The sequence below is a fragment of the Cnephaeus nilssonii genome (genome assembly GCF_951640355.1).
Source record: "Cnephaeus nilssonii genome assembly, chromosome: 4".
NCBI lineage: Eukaryota > Metazoa > Chordata > Mammalia > Chiroptera > Vespertilionidae > Cnephaeus > Cnephaeus nilssonii.
The window spans coordinates 77,837,119-77,862,688 of record NC_137075.1 but is presented as its reverse complement, the minus strand read 5'-3'; the positions used below and the strand labels follow the sequence as shown (position 1 = coordinate 77,862,688).

The window sequence follows — 25,570 nt, the reverse complement described above, 5'->3', positions numbered from 1 at the left end:
AAAAAGATAATATTTTTATAAGTGAGAGAAATTGAGAGACAAGTCTACTTCAGACAGACAGAATATATCTCAGAAGAAAGATACCCAATTTTCTTCAACTCCCCAAAACAAAGGCATTTGGAGAACATTTGGAGTGAAATATAATTTTGATTTGTTTATTACTTCTTTACTTTTCAACTTACGGAAGACTGCCCACACAGTGAGACTGAAACTTTAACAGAATTGTTTTTGCCAATCCATTACCCTAAAAAAATAGAAAACATTTTTCTTGCAGTCTAAAACAATTAGTTTTTAATGATTATTATAAAATGTCTTCAAATTTTAATTATTGACCCCAAAAATCAGTATGCAGAGATTTGTGCTCAAGGACTAAACAGCATATGGAACATCTGGAAATGGGAAAAATATTCAAGGGCAATTTACATACCCAATTTCTCAGACAATAAAAATATTTCCTGTATTCAAAAAGTTATCCATCCACAGATATACAAGTTCACCCTGTTACTAATAATTTGTTGAAACACTCAAAATCTACTGACATTTCAGCTGAGAAAAAAAATGTATAGCCCTAACAGTAAAATCAATTCTCCAGTGTTAACATCCCTTTCTAAAGTTCAGACCACATGATACTATTTAGATATCAACAAATAAGCAAAATGATCATTGTATTCAAATAAAACAGGCATCTTTTACCTATACTAGTTCCTTGGTCAAAGCTAAGAAGCTTCTCTGTATTTGATTTATCAATAAAACCCTCTTCCAAAACAGATTAGATTCTATTCAATTCTCAGATTTCTCTAATAGAACTATTTACTGGTTCTTTTTAATTAAAAAAAAAAAAAGCAAATGACCATAAATTGTCTGTTTTACTGTCTCTGCTAATTTCATTTCATTATATTCTTGGAGTAAGCTATTATTTTCCCACTGGTTCCCATGGCATTCTTCATTATCAGCTGCTAATTGTCTAGCGTTCACAGAGGACTGTGAACCAAATAGGCTGCTGTGTGGGCTAAAGTTCTAGGGGAAGCTGAACAGCACTGGGATTCTGCATTGTTATTATTGTGACACATTAGAAAGTTGCCACCCACTCACATGCCCACATCACTCCACTGCACAGCAGCCAGACCCAGAGGGGCTGTGCACTGAAGCATGGGAGGCCATCTGCACTAGGCATTCCACGTGGTGATTATCACACCCATCGAGGGAAGATTACACAGGACCAAACTGTGGCAGCCGTGAAAAACCAGAGGTCTGGCTCCATATGGCAAACACAATGACAGGTCCATCCTAAAGGGTTCCTTTATTCCCAACCTCGACAAGTACCTGACTCAGCCCAATTACTCCCTCAAACTTCTCCTCAATGACCCTTCCAGAATAAAAGCCAAGTTAGAAATGTCAACATTTTTTGAAAGATACGAAGACTTTTAAGTAGATTTGAAGATGTGCTGCTTCTTGAAGTTATTCCCAAATGGAGACCTAGATATCTGGAGCTAATTACATTTGACCTTATAAATTTCAGGATGTGCCAAACAAAAGCTATTAGCAGAGCCAAAACAACAAGCAACGTTTCACACATTTAGGTCAAGAGGGAGTTGTGAAAGTCTCTTAATTAACAAAGCAAATAAGAACTATAAAAGTGGGACCTGGAGGCCCAGGAGGTGGTCCTTTTACTCCTCATGCTTTGCAGGCGCCCTGTTGCAAAGTCTTGTGAAATAAAGCGCTGATTTCATAGCATGCTACGTGCTGATCACTTTCCTCAGAAAATTGTGCCTCTTCAGACACCTGTGCCTCACCAGGGAGAGTCACAGGGAGCTAATTTTTTTCATGGGTTAACCAGGATCACTCCAACGCCGTAGAACACGAAAGAGGTGGGGTGATGTTAGAGGTAGAAAGAGGTATGCTTCAAGCTGGGCCTCACGTCAAGCTGGGCCTCCTGGTGAGACTGCCACCGTGCTAATACTATTCCAGGGCTTTAAATCTTAGGAAGATGATATTTGAAGTTTACCTCAAGATGCTCAACCTCTTGAGGACTAGTTCACTCTATTGAAACTAGTGATTGGGAGGCAGAGAGGCAGAGTAAATACAAAAGAGCATTTGGCCCTGAGTTAGGAAATTCAGGTCCTGTATGGTACTACCTAATTCTATAAACTTCCTAGGGTGATGTGAGGCCCTGAGGGCAGGACTGTATGAGATCTATGTGCTTTTCCAACAATAATATATGTTATACATCAGATCACCAACTTCTATATTTATAATGATTATTTCTGGCCCAGGAACTAGAACCAAAGAACCAACCTTATATCTATAGAACTACAGCCAACCTTGTATCTTGGGGTGGCTTCATGTAAGGTGGAATTACGGGTCAAAGGGTTGCCTAGTGAGCAATGAATATGAGCAAGAGTAGTTGGATCTTTTCGAGGCCTAATACCACCCATCTACCAGGTAGATTACTTCATTATTTCTCCCAAGGACTCTCTTGCTCAGATCCCCGAATGGCCATTTAAAATCAAAACGTCTAAATCTCTGGACAGAGCTAAAATCCACATCACCCATCCTTTGTCTTCACGTTTTTTACATGTCTAAGTCATTGCAGAATCTTCTGGTGTAGGGTTGGTTCTCTTCTTATCTCTTCAACCACTCCCTCAAAGCTCCACTTCTCTGCTCACTTCTCAGAAATTTTATGTTTGGGCCCCATTTCCACTTTAATAATCATTCCTTCAGATATTATATCTTTTATCATGGCTTCAACCATCATTGAGGGCTACCAAGTGTACATCTTTAAGTCAAAACTCAAATTTGATACAGATATCTCTACCAGGATGTCCTACAGGCATTCCCCCAACTATCAAGCCTAGGAGTTAATGCATTGTCCTCTTCAAAAGCCCTTTGAAACCTCCCAAATCCCCACCATTCCATCCTCAGTGCAGTGCTTTAGTCAGACCCTTACATGCTGGACCACTACAAAAAGCCCCCAAAGTGATGCTGTCTTCCATCTCCTTTCCCTTTTACCTTTTTATTTTATATTTTTTATAAAAAACCTAGCTTACCCTGGCCGGTTTGGCTCAGTGGATAGAGCGTTGGCCTGCAGACTGAAGGGTCCCAGGTTCGATTCTGGTCAAGGGCATGTACCTTACTTGTGGGAACATCCCCAGTAGGGGGTGTGCAGGAGGCAGCTGATTGATGTTTCTCTCTCATTGATGTTTCTAACTCTCTATCCCTCCCCCTTTCTCTCTGTAAAAAATCAATAAAATATATTTTAAAAATAATAAATAATAAAAAACCTAGCTCAATTTTTCAACTATTTAATTTCTCAACAAACTGTAATTGAAAAATAAAGTTAAAAAAAGAAAATATACATACTATATATAGTTGGGTCTCTGGTGGAAAGGACTTAGCTGGGCTAAACTACTTTAATATACTTACAGAATAATGAGGTTCAGCTAGAGATCATTTCAGGCAAATGGTTGAACATTAATTATTACACACACACACCTATGCTGGATACTGCCAGAGCCCCCACAACTCCAATCCATTCTACTAACCCCTAACATTGTTAGCCATATATATCACAGACCCACAGACATGTATAAAAAATACTAGGATTCTCCACTGCCTAAGAATTAAAGCTCAAAATATTACCATAACATTTGAGACCCTTTCCAAACTAGCGCAAACTACCTTTCCAGTTTGGTTACCAAACACACCTACCAGGTACACTGTGCTTAGCTTAACCAGATACTCACTGTTCTCTAAACATGCCATGTACTTTCAAACCTCTGTGCATTTCTTCATAGAAATCCCTCTACCTTGAATGACCTTTTCCAACAGGCAAAGGTCATTCAAGGTAGTGGGTTTTATGTAAAAACCCACTAGAATATCAACTCCGCTACAAAGCCTATCCCTGCTCCACCAGGCAGAATATATTATTGTGCCCTTTATTTGTATCTTTACCCATAACTCATAACATTGCATTGTTGTTAGTTTAATCCAGATGTAATCCCAACCAGACTGTAAATTTACTGAAACCAGAGATGGTATCTTCTTACTATATTCTTTTTTTTTTTTAATTGAATGTATCGGGGTGACATTGGTTAATGAAATTATATAGATTGCAGGGGTACAATTCTATAATACATCATCTGTATATTGTATTGTGGGTTCACTGCCCCAAGCCAAGCCCCTTCATTTCATCTTTATATTCCTGATGTTCATAATAGATCCATAATGTATGCTAGTTTGATTAAATTAAAAATTATAACCTCCAAGATTACATTTTATTTTAAATTAGTAGACTGAGGGTGTTATTACATATAAACTATCACTGAATCAAGAGTATGGAAAGAGGCAGTCTCTGGAAGATTCCTTATGAAAACGAATCCCATGTATGATGTGTCCTAGATGACTTCAACAAGTATATTGTTCTGCGGTGCTTGCATGATGGTTCAGGTCACCAATGTTTCCATGTCTGTAGTCAACTATTGATTTAGAAGGAAACGTGGAGGACATTGATTTGACTCTACATTTAACAAAAATAAAGACTGAAAGCCAAAGAGTCCAGGAGATCTGCCCAGAATACCCAAAAATATGGTGGCAGAGCCAAGACCAGAGCCAGGCAACCCCATGCATTCTGACAGTGCTGATGTCCCCACTCTCCACTGCTTCTTCCTGACATCACAGCATCTTTGGAGTAATGCCTTTATCTCCACAAGAAAACCTCAAACATCTCATTAAATGAGGGAATCCAGTGTACACCAACCTGGGTTAACAGCCCTCAGCATCTACTTGAACACTTCTAGTGGCTGGGAAGCTCACATCACTGCCAAGCAACCCATTCCTTCTTTGTCCATATCTTCTGTGTAGACACTCTTTCTTTTTCACAGAGAAAGTTAGGGTCAACCCTGCCAAAAGCCAAAGACAGCACTTTTGCCTCCCAAAGTTTTTCTCTAACCTAAAAATTGTAGTTTCTTCAACTATTCCTCAAAACCTATGGTTGTGATTCTATAATTCTACTGGTTGCCCTCCCCTATCCCACAGAACATGACCTAGTCCTAAACAGCTTTTGGTTTTAAAAAGAGAAGAAAAATAAAGTATTTGAAGAAAATGTCCTTCAGTGCCTATCTCTCTCACTTTTTCAATGCAAAATTACCATTTCCATCAGGTTCACAGGATGTCTGAACAGTGATATGCAGGATCCATCAACAGAAAATATTAGCTGAGAATGTTCTGTTTTCAAACCAGTTTATATTTGGTAGAGATGTAAGAAGGAGACACTGCAAGCATTAGCCATGTACAAGAAAATATATCTTGTCCAGCCAGCATAGCTCAGTAGTTGAGCGTCCACCTAAGAACCAGGAGATCACAGTTCAATTCCCGGTCAGAGCACATACCCGTGTTGCAGGCTTGATCCCCAGTATGGGACGTGCAGGAGGCAGCCAATCAATGATTCTCTCTCATCATTGGTGTTTCAATCTCTCTTTTTCTCTCCCTTCCTCTGGAAATCAATAAAAATATATTTAAAACAAAAACAAGAAAACACATATTTTGGGTCACACTGTCCTAGAATATAAGCAAATCAAAGTCAAACTATAACTTTTCAGAATAAATTAAAACATCTCAAGACATTCTCTCCTATTTTTCTCCTTTCAACTGCCATCCCAAGTTTAGGAAAGCACTCACTGAAATATCAATTCAAAACCAAAAATATTATGTACATATATTTGCTATGATCACAACCATCTAAACTCCTGCAGAGATTCTGTTGCAGAATCCCACTGTGAGCAAGAAAACAGAAGAAATTTACCTCTCAGCTTATCTAATGCCTCTCTGAGCTAAATTTCCATTATTTAAACCTAGTGGAGTCCCATTTTGATAGCACCACTGATATCTCCACAAAGGGAATGAAGGTTGAACAGAGCCTGTTCTCCCGCATGAAATACCAACCTGAGATTATTCCTCCAATAATTCATCTCTTTGCTGACTGGAGTTGATTCCTAACTCCAAGAAGTTTAATAAAAATTTTCAAGGAAGTTTTCATCCATTTAAAATTTATTCCAGGGGAGAAACCAAGATGGCAGCATAGGTAAACACCTAAACTGCTGCCTCGCACAACAATTTCAAAACTACAACTATAAGACAAAACAGACATCATCCAGAACCACAGGAAGGCTGACTAAGTGGAAATTCTACAACTAGAAGGAAAGAGAAAAGCACACTAAGACTCAGAGGAGCTGCGGAAGTAAGTACAGAGGTACGGAGGCACACGCGTACAGAGAGGGCTGGCAACTGAGTACGTGGCTGGCTTTCTCAATCGGGAGGGAGACAAAAGCTCTCGACTGCTCTGAACTCCAGTTCCAGGTAAGACTCTGGGGACCCAGACTCACTTGGGGAGAAACTGGACTGTCTGGAAGCAGGCAAAACTTGAGGGCGGCTTTCTCTCAGAGGTGCTTGCAGTGATTACCGTGGGACACTGAGACCCAGGGGCCTCTTAGAGCAGGGCTGACTGAAAACCATCACTGTTTGCTCCGCTCTGAGACTCTGCTCCATCTAAGCTGAGCGCAGAGGCTTTTGCAAGTCTTGTCTCATAAGGCTGTCTCCAGCACAGAAGTTCTCCCGTCGTAGACACAGCTGATTGTCACAGCCAATTGGCCTGGAGGTCAATTCCTCCCAGTGATACCAAACAATCAAGGCTTAACTACAACAAGACTGTGCACACAGCCCACAAAAGGGTGTACCAAGAGTGTCCACCTCAGGTAACTGGGGAGGCTGAGCCACTGGGCCCAATAGGACACCTTCCACACAAAGCCACTCTATCAACTCATGGAAGCAGCCAAAATGCAGAGACAAAGAAACAGGTCACAAATGAAAGAAATGGAGGAAAGCAAACGACTGGTTATAGAGTTCAAAACCACGGTTATAAGGTTTTTCAAGAATTTTCTAGAAAAGGCCAATAAATTTAGTGAGACCCTCAAGGATATGAAAAAGGACCAACTAGAAATTAAGCATACACTGACTGAAATAAAAAATAATATGCAGAGATCCAACTGCAGACTAGAGGATCGCAAGAATCAAGTCAAAGATTTGAAATATGAAGAAGCAAAAAATACCCAACTGGAAAAGCAAAAAGAAAAAAGAATCCAAAAATATGAAGATAGTGTAAGGAGCCTCTGGGACAACTTCAAGCGTACCAACATCCGAATTATGGGGGTGCCAGAAGAAGAGAGAGAGCAAGATACTGAAAACCTATTTGAAGAAATAATGACAGAAAACTTCCCCCACCTGGTGAAAGAAATAGACTTATAAGTCCAAGAAGTGCACAGAAGCCCAAACAAAAGGAATCCAAAGAGGACCACACCAAGACACATCATAATTAAAATGCCAAGAGCAAAAGACAAAGAGGGAATATTAAAAGCAGCAAGAGAAAAAGTTAGTTACCTACAAGGGAGCACCAATATGATTGTCAGCTAATTTCTCAACAGAAACTATGTAGGCCAGATGGGAGTGGCAAGAAATATTCAAAGTGATGAATAGCAAGAACCTACAACCAAGAGTACTCTACCCAGCAAAGCTATCATTCAGAATTGAAGGTCAGATAAAGAGCTTCACAGATAAGAAAAAGCTAAAGGAGTTCATCACCGCCAAACCAGTATTATATGAAATGCTGAAAGGTATTTTTTAAGAAGAGGAAGAAGAAGAAAAAGGTAAAGATAAAAATTATGAACAACAAATGCATATCTATCAACAAGTGAATCTAAAAATCAAGTGAATAAAAAATCTGATGAACAGAATAAACTGGTGAATATAATAGAATCAGGGGCATAGAAAGGTAGTGGACTGACAATTCTCGGGGGGGAAGGGGTGTGGGGGTGCAGGAAGAGACTGGACAAAAATCATACACCTATGGATGAGGACAGTAGCGGGGGGGTGGTAAGGGCAGAGGGTGGGGTGGGAACTGGGTGGAGGGGAGCTATGGGGGAAAAAAGAGGAACAATTGTAATAATCTGAACAATAAAGATTTATTAATAAATAAATAAATAAAATGTATTCCACATAAAACAAGACTTGAAGAAGGGAATACAAGGACCAATTGTTGTGAAATAAGAAAAATTTTAAGGTTGAGTGACTTAGCAATAATCATTCCAACACTTTATCTAAAAACATAATCATTGTGCCCGACCGGTGTTGCTCAGTGGTTGAGCATCGGACCATGAACCAGGAGGTCATGGTTCAATTCCCGATCGGGGCACATGCCTGGGTTGTGGGCTCGATCCCCAGTGGGGAGCATGCAGGAGGCAGCCGATCGATGTTTCTCCTCTCTATCCCTCTCCCTTCCTCTGACCAATGTCAATAAAAGTATATTAAAAACATCCCATTATCTACATCCATAAGCAATGCCTTATCATTATTAATAGTTCTAAAAAAAAATGAGTCAAATATCTGAAACTTCTAATTTATATAATATACTCTGTCAAATTGCAGGAAGGCAGTATGCTCTGCCAATACTTTTGAACATCTTTAATGTTGGTAAACAAATAGTTTGACTGATGAGTAATATTTCCAGAGAAGCCCTGCCTGACAAAGGCCAAGAACCTCTTCTTCTCTTGGATGAATTTCATCTGCCCCAGATATTTTCTGGAATGTTTGTTGGCTTGTCTCTAGATACCATCTTTAAGATAAATCATTTCAATTGTCCAAAAACTGGAAATTAAAGGCCTGCCCACACTTCATCGAGGCAGAAGCATGACAATTTGCTATGGGGAAAAATGCACTTTGCAGCCTGGGTAGTGGCATCCATTCATCCAGGGAAGGGATGGAGACTGGGAAGGGAGCACTAAAGTGAGCCACAAAGCTGGCTAAGAAGGGGGGAAAGGGAGATTCTATTTGACTAGGTAAGGAGGAAGTCACAAGCTGGAGCAAGAGAGAATACAGCAAAAGGTGCCAGGTAGGAGGCTCTATCTCGTGAAGAATGGTGGCATGCTGGAGAAAGGGAGAAGGAGTAAGAAATTCTCACAATGTCACTAAGCACTGCAAGAAGAACCCCGGATTGCAGGGAAGAAGTGGTGGATTAATAATGCAGAATTCAAAGATTTAAAAAAAAAATGTTGCCCCTTCCTAAGGCAAAGAATAACCTGAAATGTGAGGACATTTGTGTATACCCGAATTACTACTGATTTATGTATGAGCTGGTGCCTTGACAGTGGAGCTGTGAATGTCAGAGCTTTTGGCAGTCCTGTAATAATGCAATGTCTCACTAAGGGATCCCTAGGGGCCAGTTAGTGACTTGTAAGGTCCCAGCAGTGGCCAGCCCAAGGCAGGCCACGGGCACAGGGAGAAAAGCTGATGTTTGTGTTACCTGACAAGCAGAAGCCTGTTAATCTCAGAGGTAGACAATGTTTCCCTCAACACCAACAGGGATGTATTTGTCCTGTAGATCCCAACTAGATGACAAGAGGTACAACCTTCCTGGCCACTGTGGCTCTGTGGTTGAGCATCAACCTATGAACCAGGAGGTCCCAGTTTGATTCCTGGTCAGGGCACATGCCCTGATTGCAGGCTCGATCACCAGTGGGGGTCCTGCAGGAGGCAGCTGATCAATGACTCTCTCTCATCATTGATGTTTCTATCCCTCTATGCCTCTCTCCTCCTCTCTGAAATCAATAAAAAAAATATTTTTTTTTAATTAAGCGGTACAACCCCCGCATTGTGACAGACCATTCCAAACTTTCCCTTGGATAATAACAGGCTCCCAGTTCCAAAAAGTTGCTGCTTGTGCAAAAGTAAATGACAAACATCTCACCCAAGGCCTAGGTAGCCCCTCCTTTCTGGGAGTCTTCAAGGGCCCATGGTGGCTTTGTAGGGAACTGGCCAGAGAGGAAGGCAAGACTTCAGCAGAGCCTGTTGTGACTCATCCAGCAGAACTGCCCCCATAGTGAACAAAATTTATAGACTTTGTCAACTACTTTTGGTTATCAGTTATTGGTGGAATATATGGGCAGTCGGTCTGGGGAGGATTCCAGTGAAGCCTGCCCACCCCTAAGTGGGCTACGCAAGGGAAACCTGGTGGGGGAAACAGAAGAAGCCAAACAAGATCTGAATCTCCAAGGAAGCTACTCAGAACAAAGGCAAGCCTAATAATCCTATCTAATAAAAGAGTAGTATGCAAATTAGCCATCACTCTGCTACACCCACAAGCCACACCCACCAGCCACACCCACCAGCCAATCCGAGCAAGTATGCAGATTAACCCCAACAAAGATGGCTGCGGCCACAGAGAGCAGGAGAGAGGCTTGGGTTTCCCTAGCAATGGGGGAAGCCAAGCTTTCCACACACCCTGGCAGGCCGAGGCCTCCACTCAAGGTTACAAAGTTTCAATTATAGAAGGTAAATAAATTCCAACAGAAATGGCTGCCACCACGGTGCAAGCAGGAGGCTTGGCTCCGCTCCAGGCTACAAAGTTTCAATTGTAGAAGATAAATAAATTCCAGATACCAGGGCCTCCGCTTGGGTCACCGGGGGGCGTGGCTGGTCTGCAAACCACCACAGGCCCCTCGCCCAGGCCGCCCCACACCCCAGGGGAACCCCCACCCTGATCCGGGACACCTTTCAGAGCAAACCAGCTAGCCCCCACCCATGCACCAGGTCTCTATCCTACCTAATAAAAGAGTAATATGCAGATTGACCATCACTCCAACACAAAAGATGGCTGCCCCCATGTGATCAAAGATCCTGCCCCATGTGGACACAAGATGGCCACCACAAGATGGCCAGCAGGAGAGGGCAGTTGGGAGGGACAAGGCCTGCAAGGGAGGGCAGTTGAGAGGGACCAGGCCTGCAAGGGAGGGCAGTTGGGGGCGATCAACCCTGCAGGGGAGGGCAGTTAGGGGTGACCAGGCTGGCAGAGGAGGGAAGTTGGGGGCAAACAGGCTGGCAGGGGAGCAGTTAGACATCAATCAGGCTGGCATGGGAGTGGTTAGGGGGTGATCAGGCTGGCAGGCAGAAGCGGTTAGGGACAATCAGGAAGGCAGGCAGGCGAGCAGTTGGGAGCCAGCAGTCCTGGATTGTGAGAGGGATGTCCGACTGCCCGTTTAGGGCAGTCGGACATCCCTCGAGGGGTCCCAGATTGGAGAGGGTGCAGGCTGGGCTGAGAGACACCCCCCATGCACGAATTTTGTGCACTGGGCCTCTAGTAATTACATATTTCACATGTGCATGGCATTTACTATGTGCCAGGCCCTTTATACTCATTCAAATCTCACAACAGTCCTGTGAGGTTGGAACTATTATTATTGTCATTTAACTGATGAGACAAAAACTGAGGTTTGGAGAATATTATCCAAATTGGAGGGTAATAATATCAGAGCCATGATTTGATTCTGGCAGCAAATCTGGCTCCAGTCCCCTGTTTTAATTACTTCACTGTCCTGCCTCCTCATGGGGTTGTTGTGTGTGTGTGTGTGTGTGTGTGTGTGTGTGTGTGTGTGTGTGTGTGTTTTGAGACTAGAATGCAATAGACTGCCAGTAGGGGTTCAGATGACTGTGAGGAAAGCAGTTACAGCCTAAAATTCAGAGTGGAATAAGAATTTAGAAGTGAGAGCATGAGGACCTGAGGCCTCAGCCTGAACCAGCCGATGGCAATAGAGAACAATAGAAATAAAGAGGGTGTGGGGGAGGGTGGGGGTAAGGGGGAGAGATCAACCAAAGCTCTTGTATGCATGCATATAAGCCTAATCAATGGACACAGACACCAGGGGCGTGAGGGCATATGTGGGGGGTGGGGGAGGCAATGGGGGAATAAGGACACATATGTAATACCTTGATCATTAAAAAAAAAAAAAGTTAAAAAAAGAGGGTGTCACCTCAGAGGTCAAGGTGAAAGAAGTCAAAAACAAGTGCTAACCCTGGAAGGAGGGCAATAATGACAACTATGTAGCTGTAACTTACTGCACCTGTTTATTCTGTATATTCTGTTCATTTTCAGAATCCACCCCCCATCATTATACAAATTACCATGCACATGACTACAATAAATATGGTAAGAAACTAGCATGGCCAGAACAGTTAAAAGGAAAAAAAAAGAAGAAGAAAAGGAAGAAAGCTGCTAATCCTAAAATTGGGAGCTGAAAACCTCCAGATGACACCTAATTTCTCCTAAAAAAGAATGACAGAAAGCTGACTCGGGAACTTTCTGTTAGGGGATAACCATTTTACCACAGGGGGTGGATCGGGAGCCAGGGCCTGGAGAAGGGCCTGGGAGAGAGGCTTGGCCTCCGTGCTCCTGTTCCCCTCATATCATTCCTCCTTGGGTGCTGCTATGGATTGAACTGTGTTCCCCCCAAATTCATATGTTGAAGTTCTAACCCCAGGACCTCAGAATGTGACCCTACTTGAAGATAGGGTCTTTAAAGAGGTAATTAAGTTAAAATGATGTTTTTCAAATGGGCCCCAATCCCCTATGATGGGTGTCCTTCTAAGAGGAGGAAATTTGGGCACACATGTCTGCACAGAAAGACCATGTGAAGACACAGGGAGCATACGGCCATCTAGAAGTCAAGGAGAGAGGCCTCAGCATAAAATCAGCCCGCCGGCACCTTGCTCTGTGACTCCCAGCCTCCCAAACGATGGGAGAAAACATTTTTGTTGTGAAACCACCCGCTCTGGGGTATTGTTATGCCAGCCCCAGGTGACTAACAAAGGTGCCTTCCCTTGATCTACAGATGTATGATGAATGTGAGAGCGTTATTTGCCATCTCACTGAATAAACATGCATCTTTCCACTGTTGGCTCTAAAACAGTGGCAATCAGTGCTTCAGAGGGATTATGCATCTAGTGGGGACAGAGGAGAAAATGATTAAAGTCCCTGCTGGCTTCTGCAGCCAAGTTCCCAAGGACTGTGACCCCTCGGTTCATGTCCTTAATGTACCTCTTATGAACTACCACAAGGTCCCTTTAGATTCGGTTTCCATGCTCTTCCAGTCTGCTAGATGCATCTTTCTTAGACTACACTGAATTCATCTTCCTTGAGTACTGTTTTTACCATGTCACTCTCCCTCATTAGCTACAAGATAAAGCCCAAATTCTTGTGCTTGTCTCTTAAGGCTATCTGGGGTCCAACCCCATGCCACCTCTCAAAGTTATACCTCCACGGGTAACTTCTAGTTCAACAAAATTAGCATCTTTAACTCACTGCCCAGGACAGAGTGGTACTTGCCCACTTCTAGGCATCTGTTCCCACCCCCTCCTGGAGAATGCCTTCCCAGTCAAATGCTACTCCAAGTCCCCTCTTATATGACTCCTTCCCAGCTAACTCTGAAGGTGACTACATAGCATTTCCATACTACTTACCTGGTAAACATTTAATACTTGGCAAGCTTTGTACAGCTAAAGCTCTCTGCACTGTGAAGACCATGAAGGAAAGGTCTAATATTCCTTTGCACCTGGCCCTATCGTCACTCTCTCACAGCCTCGGTTGTGGTCTCCTTTACAGTACCATTCACTAAACACCACGGAAGGGGAAAGGAGGAAAACAAGAGAGAGCCTGTAGCAGTCGCTATTCTGTTTAAGCATCTGTTTTATTAAAAGTTTATTTATCCTTAGATAATTAAAATTTAAACTAAACTTACAATCTAGATGTGTGTGATCTATTCTGTTCACATCTCCTTTCTGAAATACTGCATGTGTGTGTGGAGGCAGAGGGCGGGGAGGCTTAGAAGAGGCATCGGATGAAAGAGTGGGTGTTCCTCACTGGACCACAAGCCCCTTGAAGGCAGGACACTAGTGTGTCATGCTTACCCTCCTATTACCTGTGCAAGTGCATAGTCCCTCAGTATACGCTAGATGGATTCATGGATGATGGACAGATTCTATGCCTGACTATGAACATATGTCTCTCTGGGGTTCCCCATGGTCTCAGCACAAAGAACGTCCCATTCTTCCTCTTTCCTCCGTTTTTCTAACCCAACAAACCCAAAAGCCACATCATATCTGGGAAGTCTGATACCTAAACGAACTCCATTTCTACCACTGAAACTAAAATAACAACCATCTACTCATATTGGAACTGTCCCAAGGCTCCCCAGGTCTGCATGCAAAGGAGAGGAAGGGCTTCCTGCCCATCTAAAGTAGCCATGTGCCAAGACAATGACCTTGACTGCTCCCGAGGTCATCAGCAACTTTGTAATTTTAACAAAAGAGCAGACAGAGGTAGAGCACAAGTAATTGACAATTGTTAAATAAAATATAAAAGCTAAGTAAGGCTTGCAGCTCTTATGTCTGCTACTTCCAAAGGGCTTCCCTTCATGGATTTCAAGGTAAGGAAGTTGGTTTTCTCCTGAGGCAAAGAACCACCTGGACTTTTCTAGAACTCACTGAATCACTTAACTCTTTCTTAAATAAGCAGAGAGAATATTTTCATACTGTGAAGTATGGTTCCTATTAACACTGTGCTTGACCCAGCGATTATGAATGATAACTAACTTTAAAAATCATGATGGAATACTACTTTAAAGTAAAATTAGTTTAAAGTAAATGTGAACTGTGAAGCTCTTGGAAATGGAATTATAGATACATCACTGCCATGGGGAAGTCCCCACCCCACCCCTGACCACCACGGAGGTGGGTGATAACATTGCTCCTGGCACAAGCCTTTCTGCTGGCTTTGTCCTCTGTAAAAAAGTCCTCGCCTACCCTGGACAGCTGCTGAGGAGGCTTTTATAGTGCCTCAAAATCTGCCAACGGAAACAATTTGTTCGGATTTAACAAAACAAGGATGCGCAGGTACACCCTGTGACATGAGGTGAAATGCTGCTATTTTTAGAAAACCTGAAAACAGGATGAATTGTTACAAGAAAGGGAACATGCCAGGTCTGGCAGCCTCAGGGTGATGAAAAGATGCCAAGGACAATGCCATTGTGCCCCGGCATGTGACTCCACTCTCCTGGGCCTCAACCAGCATCCTGGGGGTCTTTCCTCTGCCTTCTGAGCAGCTGAGACCATGGCTGTAGGAGCAGACATAGAAGTGAGAAGGGGGAGTGATGGGGCAGGGGACAGAGAAAAGTGTCAAAAAAGCAAAGAGAAAAAGTGAGAGGGAGGAAGAGAGGGAGAAGAAGAAGTTGGAGGAGGCGCAGCAACGTCAGTATTTCCTCAAATGCAAACTCTCCGTTGAATCTCAGGACCAATATGATAGGACCCCTCCCTGTCTGACACCTATCATTTCTCTGACATTGCCACTGGATGATCAGCAAACACATTATGCACCTTGTGAACCGGGAGTCAGTCACCTTCAGTTGATAGCACAACATTCTGCTTTACCCACCCCCAACAGCCAGAACAAATTTCGAATAATCTACTATCATCTTTTTCACTTATATTAAACCATAGTTACCAATGCTCCTCTCTTTGCTGGGAAATCATGGCAGAAAAGGATGATTCCTCATGCATTACTATGGAAACCCTAAAACTTCTAGAAAACATCAAAAAAGGCAGCACATAACCCCACTCTGACTTTCAATCATGATTCTCTCCAAGGAAGAAAACTGAAAATTAGATGGATTCATTCCAAGGTCCCCTTTCCAATCAAACAGATGGGATTTAGATAAGCTCTTAAAGCAAACTGTGATTCATATAATAATACGTAAACTTATCTCTCAAGTCTCAGAGGCTTTTTCTAAAGAAGATTCCGATAATTAAAATGTTCCTGTAGAACTCAAATTCCATTAAAGTGACACAGTTAAATAAAGGCTCTCTCAGCTAAAATATTTCCACACCCTGGCCAAAGGGCCAGAATGTGTGTGCCCTTTGCTCAGTTTGTTAAAACACTGATGATTAGGAAAAGTGTAATACTAAGAACCTGTATAACAAGTTTTTCCTTTGTCCTTGTTTAATGGTTTTTAAGTCATACAAAAAAAAAATGTATATTTAGAAAACACCTACATTATGCCTAACATAATGCCAAAACAAGATCGAGAACAAACTAAGCACAATTATCAAAAACATCCTTCTAAGTCTGTTGATTTAGGGTCCATATGTGACATATTCAAATGAAGGTCCTACATTCATAGGCCCTTCCCAATGAAACCCCATGTTAAAGAGAAACTAGCATTCATCATGCTCTTCATGGATCCTGACCCTGTGCTTGCAAAGTCACGTGGTCAGTTCCATCCCATACCCAAACAACCTCACTAGATTGGTTTTACTACCATCGCTGACCTAGATCATGACACACAGGCTTAGAGTGACACAGTGACCTGACGATTGGTCACAAAGGTCTGGTCAGCTGGAGAACCAAGACGAGGCCAGCACCCGCAATGAAGGGGTAGGGTCTTTCTGTAGCAGACAGCGGGATCTGACTCTGGCTAAAAAGTGAAAGCAGAACATGGAAAAAAGATATGCAGCCCAGCTGGTGTTGCTCAGTGGTTGAGTGTGACCTCTGAACCAGGAGGTCACGGTTCGATTCCCCGCCAGGGCACATGCTGGGGTTGTGGGCTTGACCCCCACTGGGGGGTGTACAGGAGGCAGCCCAATGATTCTCTCTCATCACTAATGTTTCTTTCTCTCTCTCCTCTCCCTTTCTCTCTCTGAAATAAATAAAAACAATTTAAAAAGAAAAGATATGCAAAGTCTACAGATTAGAAAGAAATGAGAATACTTAAGACCAGAAGACAGCCAGAATGAAGGGAGTCTGGGCATCTGGGTGGAAGGGATGAATGAGAGAGAGCCACTATCAGCACGAATTGGCTTCTGTTATTGCAGGGCCCTGGGTCTCCGCTGAAGGGACATGCAGGCCTCTTGGCTGGAGAGGCAGGACCGCCAGAAGGACAATGCCACCCAAACTGCTGCAATGGGGACCAGTGACAACCCAGGAAAAATCAGGAGGAATGGACCGTGGAGAAACAAAAATATTCCTTCACTAAATAGTATTGAGTTCATTACAATAAAGGTGCAGTCATTTGCCCAGGCCACGGAGCTTTAAACTCTAGGGGCTTTTATTATTATTATTATTACTATTATTATTATTATTATTATTATTATTATTATTATTATTATTGATTAAGGTATTACATATGTGTCCTTATTCCCCTATTGCTCCCTACCCCAATCCCGTTCATGCCCTCACCCTCCTGGTGTCTATGTCCATTGGTTATGCTTATATGCATGCATACAAGTCCTTTGGTTGACCTCTACCCCTTACCCCCACCCTCCCCTACCTTCCCTCTGAGGTTTGAGCATCTAGGAGCTATCTTAACAGTCCATGCTGTTTTCTCCACAGGTTACTGCAAATGGATTCAACACAGCAGAGTCAGCTTCAGACTGCTGAGATTTACCTGAAAGGAACTTCAGAGGTGAACAAGAATCATTCTATCACTTTGCAGGTAAGGAAACTGAGGGCTGGACAAGGAGAAGCTAGTTAGTGGCAGAACCAGGAAGACTGAGCTCGCCTTGGTCCCAGGCCAATCTCTGTCTGCTCTGCTGCACCACGTGCTCGAGGGTCATCACAGTCAAGCTGGCACAGTAGAGGGATCCGGCACCCCCATGCGCTGGCTGGCATCCTGAGCACATTGTACCCACCAGTTTAGTCCCAAATCACGTCCTCTCTTCCTGAAGCTTCCTTCGCATAATTGTGCCTCAGTTCTGGAGCTTTAGGATTTAAACATTCACAAAGCGCTCTATGTTTTTAGTCATTAGAGAGACTTTCTGAGGCTGATTCACCTGTTTAAAACAATTAAATAGATAACATTTATTTAATGGGCACTTGATGATTTGTAGGGTACTTTTTAATAGCCATTTACATCTAAGTATATGCGAATGTAAGCCCTGAAGTGTTTAAAGAAATGGAAAATCAGAAATAATCTGAGGGTCAAGCATTAAAGGAAGGGTTGAATCAAATCATAGTATGTCTATATGATTTTCAAAAAGGTTATATGATCATTAAAGTTATAGGCATGGAAATATCTGATGCTACAGAGTTGAATGAAAAATGTATGCAGGAAAAGTATATGCAGCAAAATTCTGTATTTCTACAAAAACAATAGCAATGCACATTTATGAATGCAGGCATATATATGAATATATATGTAAATAAACACAGATATGAACATATACATATATGTTCACTCATATATATACACACATATGAAATTTGTACCAAAATGTTAATTTTGGGGTGCGGGGGAGTGAAATACAGATGAATTAAAATTTTTCTCCTTATTTTTCTAATTTTTCTCCTATAGAAATTTATTTTTTCCTTAAATAGAAGATAAGTTGTCATTGTAGTGTTCAAAATGTTGGCCAGCTAGGCAGTTCTATGTGTGTCTGATCACATCACCCTCACTCTCCACACAGGCCCACCTGCATTGAAGAGACTCAGGGCCCCTGGGACTGAGGGGCCGTGCTGGTCCCTGCACACGACCTGCTTCTTTAGCTGGGAAAGGGCACGCTCTCCTCCGAGCACAGGCAAGGAAGGTAAGGGTGGGGTCTCCCACCCCAAAAAGGCCAACCTTGTTTTGTTTTTTCCAGCACCTCTTTTGTTTCAGAGCCCAGGGACTGACTAGAACAGCTCTTGCACCCTTGGACTTCCTAGAGAAAACAACTTTCCAACTGGGTGGGGAGGTGGGAAAACAAGACGAAAAAGATAGGTTCGGTGGTTCTGAGTTTCACTGGTTTCCTCTTGCTATTTCAGAGACCCGGAGTGTACCTCCCGCTCCAGATTCAGTGCCTGTCTCCAAAGCCGGAGCCTTGTCAGAACATGTTGAGGGAAGGAGCTCTGTGGCTGTTCCCGCCGCCTTCTCCCAGCTCGCCTCCCTGACAGGCAGCGCGGTGATTTAACTGTCAAACATGGAGCAGCACTTCTCCTTTCAAGAGGCTCCACAGACCCCTTCAGAAACTGACAAAGGAATATAACAAACAAACAAGTGCCTGGAAGCTTTCATGTTGCCATGGCAACTAGCTGAGCTTTTCCCAAACTCACAAGGTAAAAACTATTCCACCAAAAAGGAGAATGTAACTTATAAACTTGACATTTTTTAATGCTTCTGTGGGTGCCAGACAAGTGTTTCCAGAAATAGCAGCTGCCAAGGCTAACTACCCACCAGGTCAAAACTGCCCTGGACCTGGAAGTCCAGCAGGAGGTTCTTGCTGTTCATGTTGCTGAGCAGAGATGTCAGGCTGGTCCACTCAGCGGGCATTTATGGGTCTCACACCCACCACGTAAGGAGGCTGCTACACGACATAACATGCAGCACCTATACAGGAGTGGGCAAATGTAGGTTGATAGTTGTTTGTACGGAAAAAGACATGCGGGTTACAATTATTACAATAACTTCATTAATTCTGTTTGGCATACTCACAACTGTACACCTACTTTTGCCCCACCCTGTAGATGTGAATCATGAGTAGCTCAACTTCATGAATAAATAAGATCTGGAGTAAAGAAGGGGCGGGGGGGAGGGGGCGGGGAGGTCAGGGAGATAAGAGGGTCTGTGTGGTTGGTCCATACTGAGTTTCCTTTAAGGTTCCTGCCAGAGACCAGAAGCCTATTAAATCATATGGGGACTGTGATTTCTACCCTTGTTTTCCAGTATATGATGTGGTGGGAAGGGGGAGGCCAACCCACTCACTTCACTGAGTAGTAATGGTACCAGTTCCTGGGAGGGATGATAGGAAGATGTCTCAGGTACTAAGGAGCTGGGTGAGCTGGTTGGGAACCAAGGTGCCCGGTCAGTATCCAACTGGTTGAAGTGGCGCCCACTTCCAAAGTAAAATCATCCTCTTGCCACCTTTGATGTCATACTCTCTAATCCTCCCATAGCTCCAAAAGATGGCAAGAGCATGAAGGTCAATTTGATGAAAGGACACTGCTGATACAATTTTCCTAGAGGGCATCAAACACCATAAAAATTCCAGAGTCTCTGACCCCGCTATTATTCTCAGTGAGTTTATTCTAAGACAGGGGTGGGGAACCTTTTTTCTGCTGAGGGCCATTTGGATATTTATAACATAATTCGTGGGTCATACAAAATTATCAACTTAAAAATTAGCCTGCTGTACTTGGTCAGACATTTAATTAACTCACCCCTAATGCCTTGGCAGGGCCAGACCAAATCATTTCGCAGGCCTTACATGGCCTGCAGGCCGATGTTCCCCACCCCTGTTCTAATGGAATAATCATAGACACACACAAGATACTGCAAAGATATTAATGGCAGTGCCACTCCTAAAAGAGGAAAATTGGAAATAACCTAACAGTTTAATGGGAAAGGTGTTAAATTTTAGTACAACCAAAAGCGGAATTCTGTGTAACCACCAAATGGATGTAGAAAAATGGTAACACTATACTCAGTCAAAAGTTTCAAAATACATAAAATACTTTTTAAAAAAATATATAAATGTAGATTATAAATAACTAGGAAGCTACACACCAAAATAATACAAATATTTATTTTTTGAGTGTGTAGCTTCCTAGTTATTTATAATCTACATTTATATATTTTTTTAAAAAGTATTTTATGTATTATGTAAAATGCTATTATATAATTGAAAAAACAATAAAAATATTTTTAAAAAGAAAAAAAGGTCAGAATATATTTTTATCTCATCATGTTCCCAGAAAGAGATATATAAAAATAAGGTAACTACCTGATTTTTAACTTATCTCCTCAAATTAAAAATCATGAATCAGAACAAGGTGCTGGAACATGGGCTGTTTTCATGTATTCGTTGTCTCCTAATATAAAGTGTTGAGATGCTGAGGAAATAATGGCAACGAAGGGGTGGGGACCGTGGAAAGGTTGTAAAGACCAGGAAGTAGCATGAGGTCTGCATGTGGACGTGGATGGTGGGCACAGCAGAGGTAGGAAGGTTGGTATGTTAGTTTTCTACCGGTGCTGTAACAGATGATCACAAACCAAGTCACTTAAAACCACACAAACTTATTTTCTCACAGTTCCATAGGTCAGAAGTGCCAAATAGGTCTCACTGAGCTAACACCAAGGTGTCAGAAGGGCTCTCTTCCTTTCTGAAGGCTCTAGGACAGAATTCACTTCCTGCCTTTTTCTACTTCCTGCCTTTTTCTACTTCTACTCCTTTGGTTAACGGTCCTTTCCTTCATCTCCAAAGCCAGCAAGGGCAGGTCAAGCCCTTCTCCCATCACAGCACTCTGAGGTCCACCTCTGCTTTCCTCTTCCACTCGTATGGACTCTTGTGAGTACATTGGTCCTACCCGGATAATCCAGAATCCTCTCCCTATTTTAAGGTCAGTTGATTTGCAAACTTAATTACCTTTTGTCATGGAACATAACATATTCCCAGGTTCTGGGGGTTAGGATGCGAACAGCTTTGGGGTCCATTATTCTGCCTACTAGCACCAGCTAGAAAATCATTACAATGATCCGAATGAGAGCCTGAAGAATGGCAATAGCAGTGGTGATGGGTGGAGAAGGCAATTCATCAGATATACGGTTGAAACCTCTAGGATTTGGTGGCCAGTTAGAGATGGGGAGTTAGCTGTAGCCTAGGTCCCAGGTTAAGCTGTTACCACTCACAGAGACAGGAAACACATGCCAGGGACCAGCTGGGGGAGGAGGCCAGCACGTGGTAGGCATGTAGAACTTGAGGGACTCCTGGGACTGGGAGTAGACATGACCAGTAACATCTGGCTCTATGAGCAGGTAGTCTGGAGACAGGTCTGGGCTGGATTATAGGAAGTGGGAGGGAATAGTTTAAAGCTCCATGATGAAGCCAAACAGATGAACAGGTGAGCTGTCTGCTCTGGTATGAATGACATAGAAAGAACAGAAAAGCCTTTCTTTATGGATATCTTCCATTTGTACTCAGCATCCATTGAGTAGCCCTCGGTAAGATGTGAGCACTACATAGGGCAAAAAGGATTATTCTCAAGCTGATTAACCAAGCTGGCCCCTTCCTTGCTCAAATAGAGCCATAGAAAAAGATGTCTATGTTTCCAGAAGTTCTAAAGTACTTCTCTAAATTGGCAGGTACAAAATAGTCCTGGGATATAAAGTACTGCATAGAGAATAGAGTCAATAAGAGTGTAATAGTGCCAGGTGGGTACTAGACTTATGGGGGAATCACTTCGTAAGTTGTCTAACCACTATGCTGTACACCCGAAACTAATATAATATTGAATGGCAACTGTAATTGAAAATATTTTTCTAAAAATTTTAAGTACTTCTCTAAGTTAACCATACCACATAACTGCCTTATATATAATTCAATCTGGTGAGCTAGGTTATAGAAAAGCCACGGTAAATTTCCAGCAGTCGTAACTACTTTTTAAGCTTAAAAAGGGGAGCTATTAAACATTTTAAAACAACATAAGTTTTAAATCATTCTTATGGCTAATTTGGGGAACACCTCTGCTAAGACACTATCTTTTTAGAAGCGCTCGTGGAGAAAATATGTAAAAACCTATTTGGTCTCCCACAGTCATTCAAGTTTCCACAACACATATCCTCCAGGGACACAAATGCTCTAGCAATGGAGTTGTCACATAGACCTAAGGTATTTCAGATGTGCCTTCACTGTAAACTCAGGAATCAAAGGCAAAAGAAAAAAAAATATATATATATATATATATAGTTGTTTTAAGTATTGGTTGGATCAGTTTTAGTTTTGTCCAATTACTACTGAAGCAAATATTCTCTCCCCTGAACGAGGGGTGTGGGTAGCAATTAGATCCAGAAGGGGCCTGAGAGATAATTCGGTGAAGTCAACCTCCTCTTAAACACGAGGCCACTGAGGAACAGAGAGAATTAATGACTTGCCCGAGGTCACTTTACTAACGGCAGCAGCAGCCCTCGGATGCTGGGCCCGGCTCCCAGGATACTCGTAGTATCCCTCACATGGCCCTATGCACATCTCTCCTCCTCACCTGTTCATTCACATCCTCCCCTACATACAACAAACACATCTTATCTACTCCTGCCCATATCTCTGTGTGAAATTATAGATGACTGGAATTTTCTTTCCTCATTCCATACCCACCACTCACACCTCCGGTCACCCCACAATGATTTCCTGGTCTGCCCAACCTGAGAGGTCAGGGAGCAGGCATGACTAGCAAAGTTCACAGAATCTGTTCTTACAGATACACCGAGCGTACCTGGAGGAACTGAATACATAAAAGATTACCAGAGCCCAACTGGTGTAGCTCAGTGGTTGAGCGTCGACCCATGAACCAGGAGTTCACGGTTCGATTCCTGGTCAGGGCACATGCCTGGATTGTGGGCTCGATCCCCAGGTTTGGGAGTGCAGGAGGCAGCCAATCAATGATTCTCTATCATCATTGATGTTTCCATCTTTCTCTCCCTCTTCCTCTATGAAATCAATAAAAATACATTTAAAAAAACAAAAAAGATTACTCCAGTTTCTTTACTAGTACTCTGTGGATCACTTTCCTTTGGGCCTCAGAAAGGATAGAAAAGCAGAATTAAATCATTGCTGGAGAGGCAAAGCAGAAAAAATTGTAGTACAGGGATTTTTCATACACGTTTAGCGATGTTATTGCTCCACAGTAGAAAGTGCGTTTCCCCCACACCTACAGGCTGTCACTAATGACTACACACACAGGAAGTGTCAGACTTACATCTACTAAATCACCGTGCTTCCTGCAAGAGACAGTGCTTTGGGATATGCTTTTATCCTTATTTATGTACTTATCCTCATTACCGTGTTCCTGATAACCAGCTGTATGCGATGCTCCGGCCCCCTAAGGAAGCAGTGCTCAGTTCTCAACCCAGCTTATTAAAAAATAACCAGACGCCTCCAGTGTGCCTTTGAACAGAGGAGTATCCAGTGTCTACAAACATGAGCCAATCTTAGAGAAAGAAACAAGCTTTGCAAATGGGAACAAAATGTAATTGCCACCATCTGCTCCTGCCAATCCCCAGAAGACTGGCCTTCTCACCTAGGTGTAAGACAAGCAGGTGTCCACAAACGCCAGAGCGTGTTGCCATGGGACTTCTGATGACTAGAGCTCACTAGTCCTCGCATGCCACCCCACCTGGCGAGGTATTCAGACACAGAAGGGGACTGTACATAGGCTCACTCGGCTCCAAGTTCTGTGCCAAGGCCAAAACTAGTTTAAAAACTGACACAAGCATAGGGGAGCGAAAGTTTGGTTATAGCCTATCTCCCTGCCAATTGTACAGCATGCAGCTTTCTATCACCTACTTCCCTAGGGTCCCTGGTCCATGCCTGTCTCTCGTGTTGCAGTTCTGGGCAGCATCCTTTCCTTCTCTCCAGGCTTGCATACCAGCCTCTGTCTGACTCGCAACCTCCCTCCACTTCCTGTAATGGTCAGGTGAACCCAAATGTGGTTGAAACTCCCAGCACTAAAAATCTCTCAAATTAATTAAAAATAAGACAAAATTGCCCTAACCGGTTTGGCTCAGTGGATAGAGCATTGGCCTGCAGACTCAAGGGTCCCAGGTTCGATTCCGGTCAAGGGCATGTACCTTGGTTGCGGGAACATACCCAGTAGGGAGTGTGCAGGAGGCAGCTGATCGATGTTTCTCTCTCATTGATGTTTCTAACTCTCTATCCTTCTCCCTTCCTCTCTGTAAAAAATCAATAAAATATATATTTTTAAAAAATAAAAATAAGACAAAATTGTAATAGCTTGATTATCCATTTTGCATCTATTGTAAACTGAGTGGCCAGATTATTATGATCTCTTAACACATAATAATCTGGCCACTCAGTGTATATCCTATATAATAAAAGGCTAATATGCAAATTGTCCCCTCGACCAGGAGTTCGACCAGCAGGCAGACATGCCAACCACCCATGTTCCCTCCCCCTGGCCAGGCTGGGTGGACCCCACCCATGCACGAATTTATGCACCAGGCTTCTAATATATATATTGAGTGGCCAGATTATTTTGTGTTCAGAGATCATAATAATCTGGCCACTCAGTGTAGTTCTTATACTATTTTCAAAGAAAATGCCCCCTTCCCTCAGGACACCGAAGTTAGCCCCAGAATCGTTCAGAACAACCAACTCACCTGGCCCTGTGGAACGTTCACAACTGCAAGGCATGTGAAACCCGGCATGGTGTTTCCTTGAGAGAGTTGATTCAACAATTACTTCGAAGCTACCTAAATACTTCCTGAAAATGCACCTCCACTCCCCCTTCTTCTCCTAACTGCAGGTTATGAATTTTTTCTAACTCTGGGTCATAATGACTCTTTATCTTCCTTGGAGTTAATAATATGCATTCCAACCGCGCAAAACTGCAGTTCCTACCTGAAAAGGGTAAAAGAGAGCGAGTTGTTTATTTGAGAGTGAGAAGCACCAAAGGAATGTTTGCGAAAGAGGAGGTAGAGAAACCAGTCTGACTCACCAGGATAGCTATTAGAACCTTCTGCCTTCATAATTTAATAATTTTTTTTGTAAATCCATAACCACCTGTTCAGTGGCATTATTATTTCTCCCTTTATGAGCAAAATTATCTTCCTGATAAATGTGCTCCAAGTTATTATTCATTTGCTATCAACCTCTAAGTAATTATTCCCTTTAGGGGACAGATGTAATTTGCTGCCCTGACGAAACTCAGACTCTG

General features: G+C 42.7%; 1 protein-coding gene across 1 annotated transcript in view; it reads right to left on the bottom strand.

Annotated features, from left to right (window-relative positions):
- The window catches only part of SYT16 (synaptotagmin 16), a 144,992-nt gene extending 119,858 nt beyond the window's left edge, over positions 1-25,134 (bottom strand). The window contains exon 1 of the mRNA XM_079767639.1: positions 25,014-25,134. Coding sequence (XP_079623765.1) covers positions 25,014-25,047 — 34 coding nt within the window. The 5' untranslated portion in view covers positions 25,048-25,134. The remainder of the gene's footprint in view (positions 1-25,013) is intronic.
- Positions 25,135-25,570: the final 436 nt, after the last annotated feature.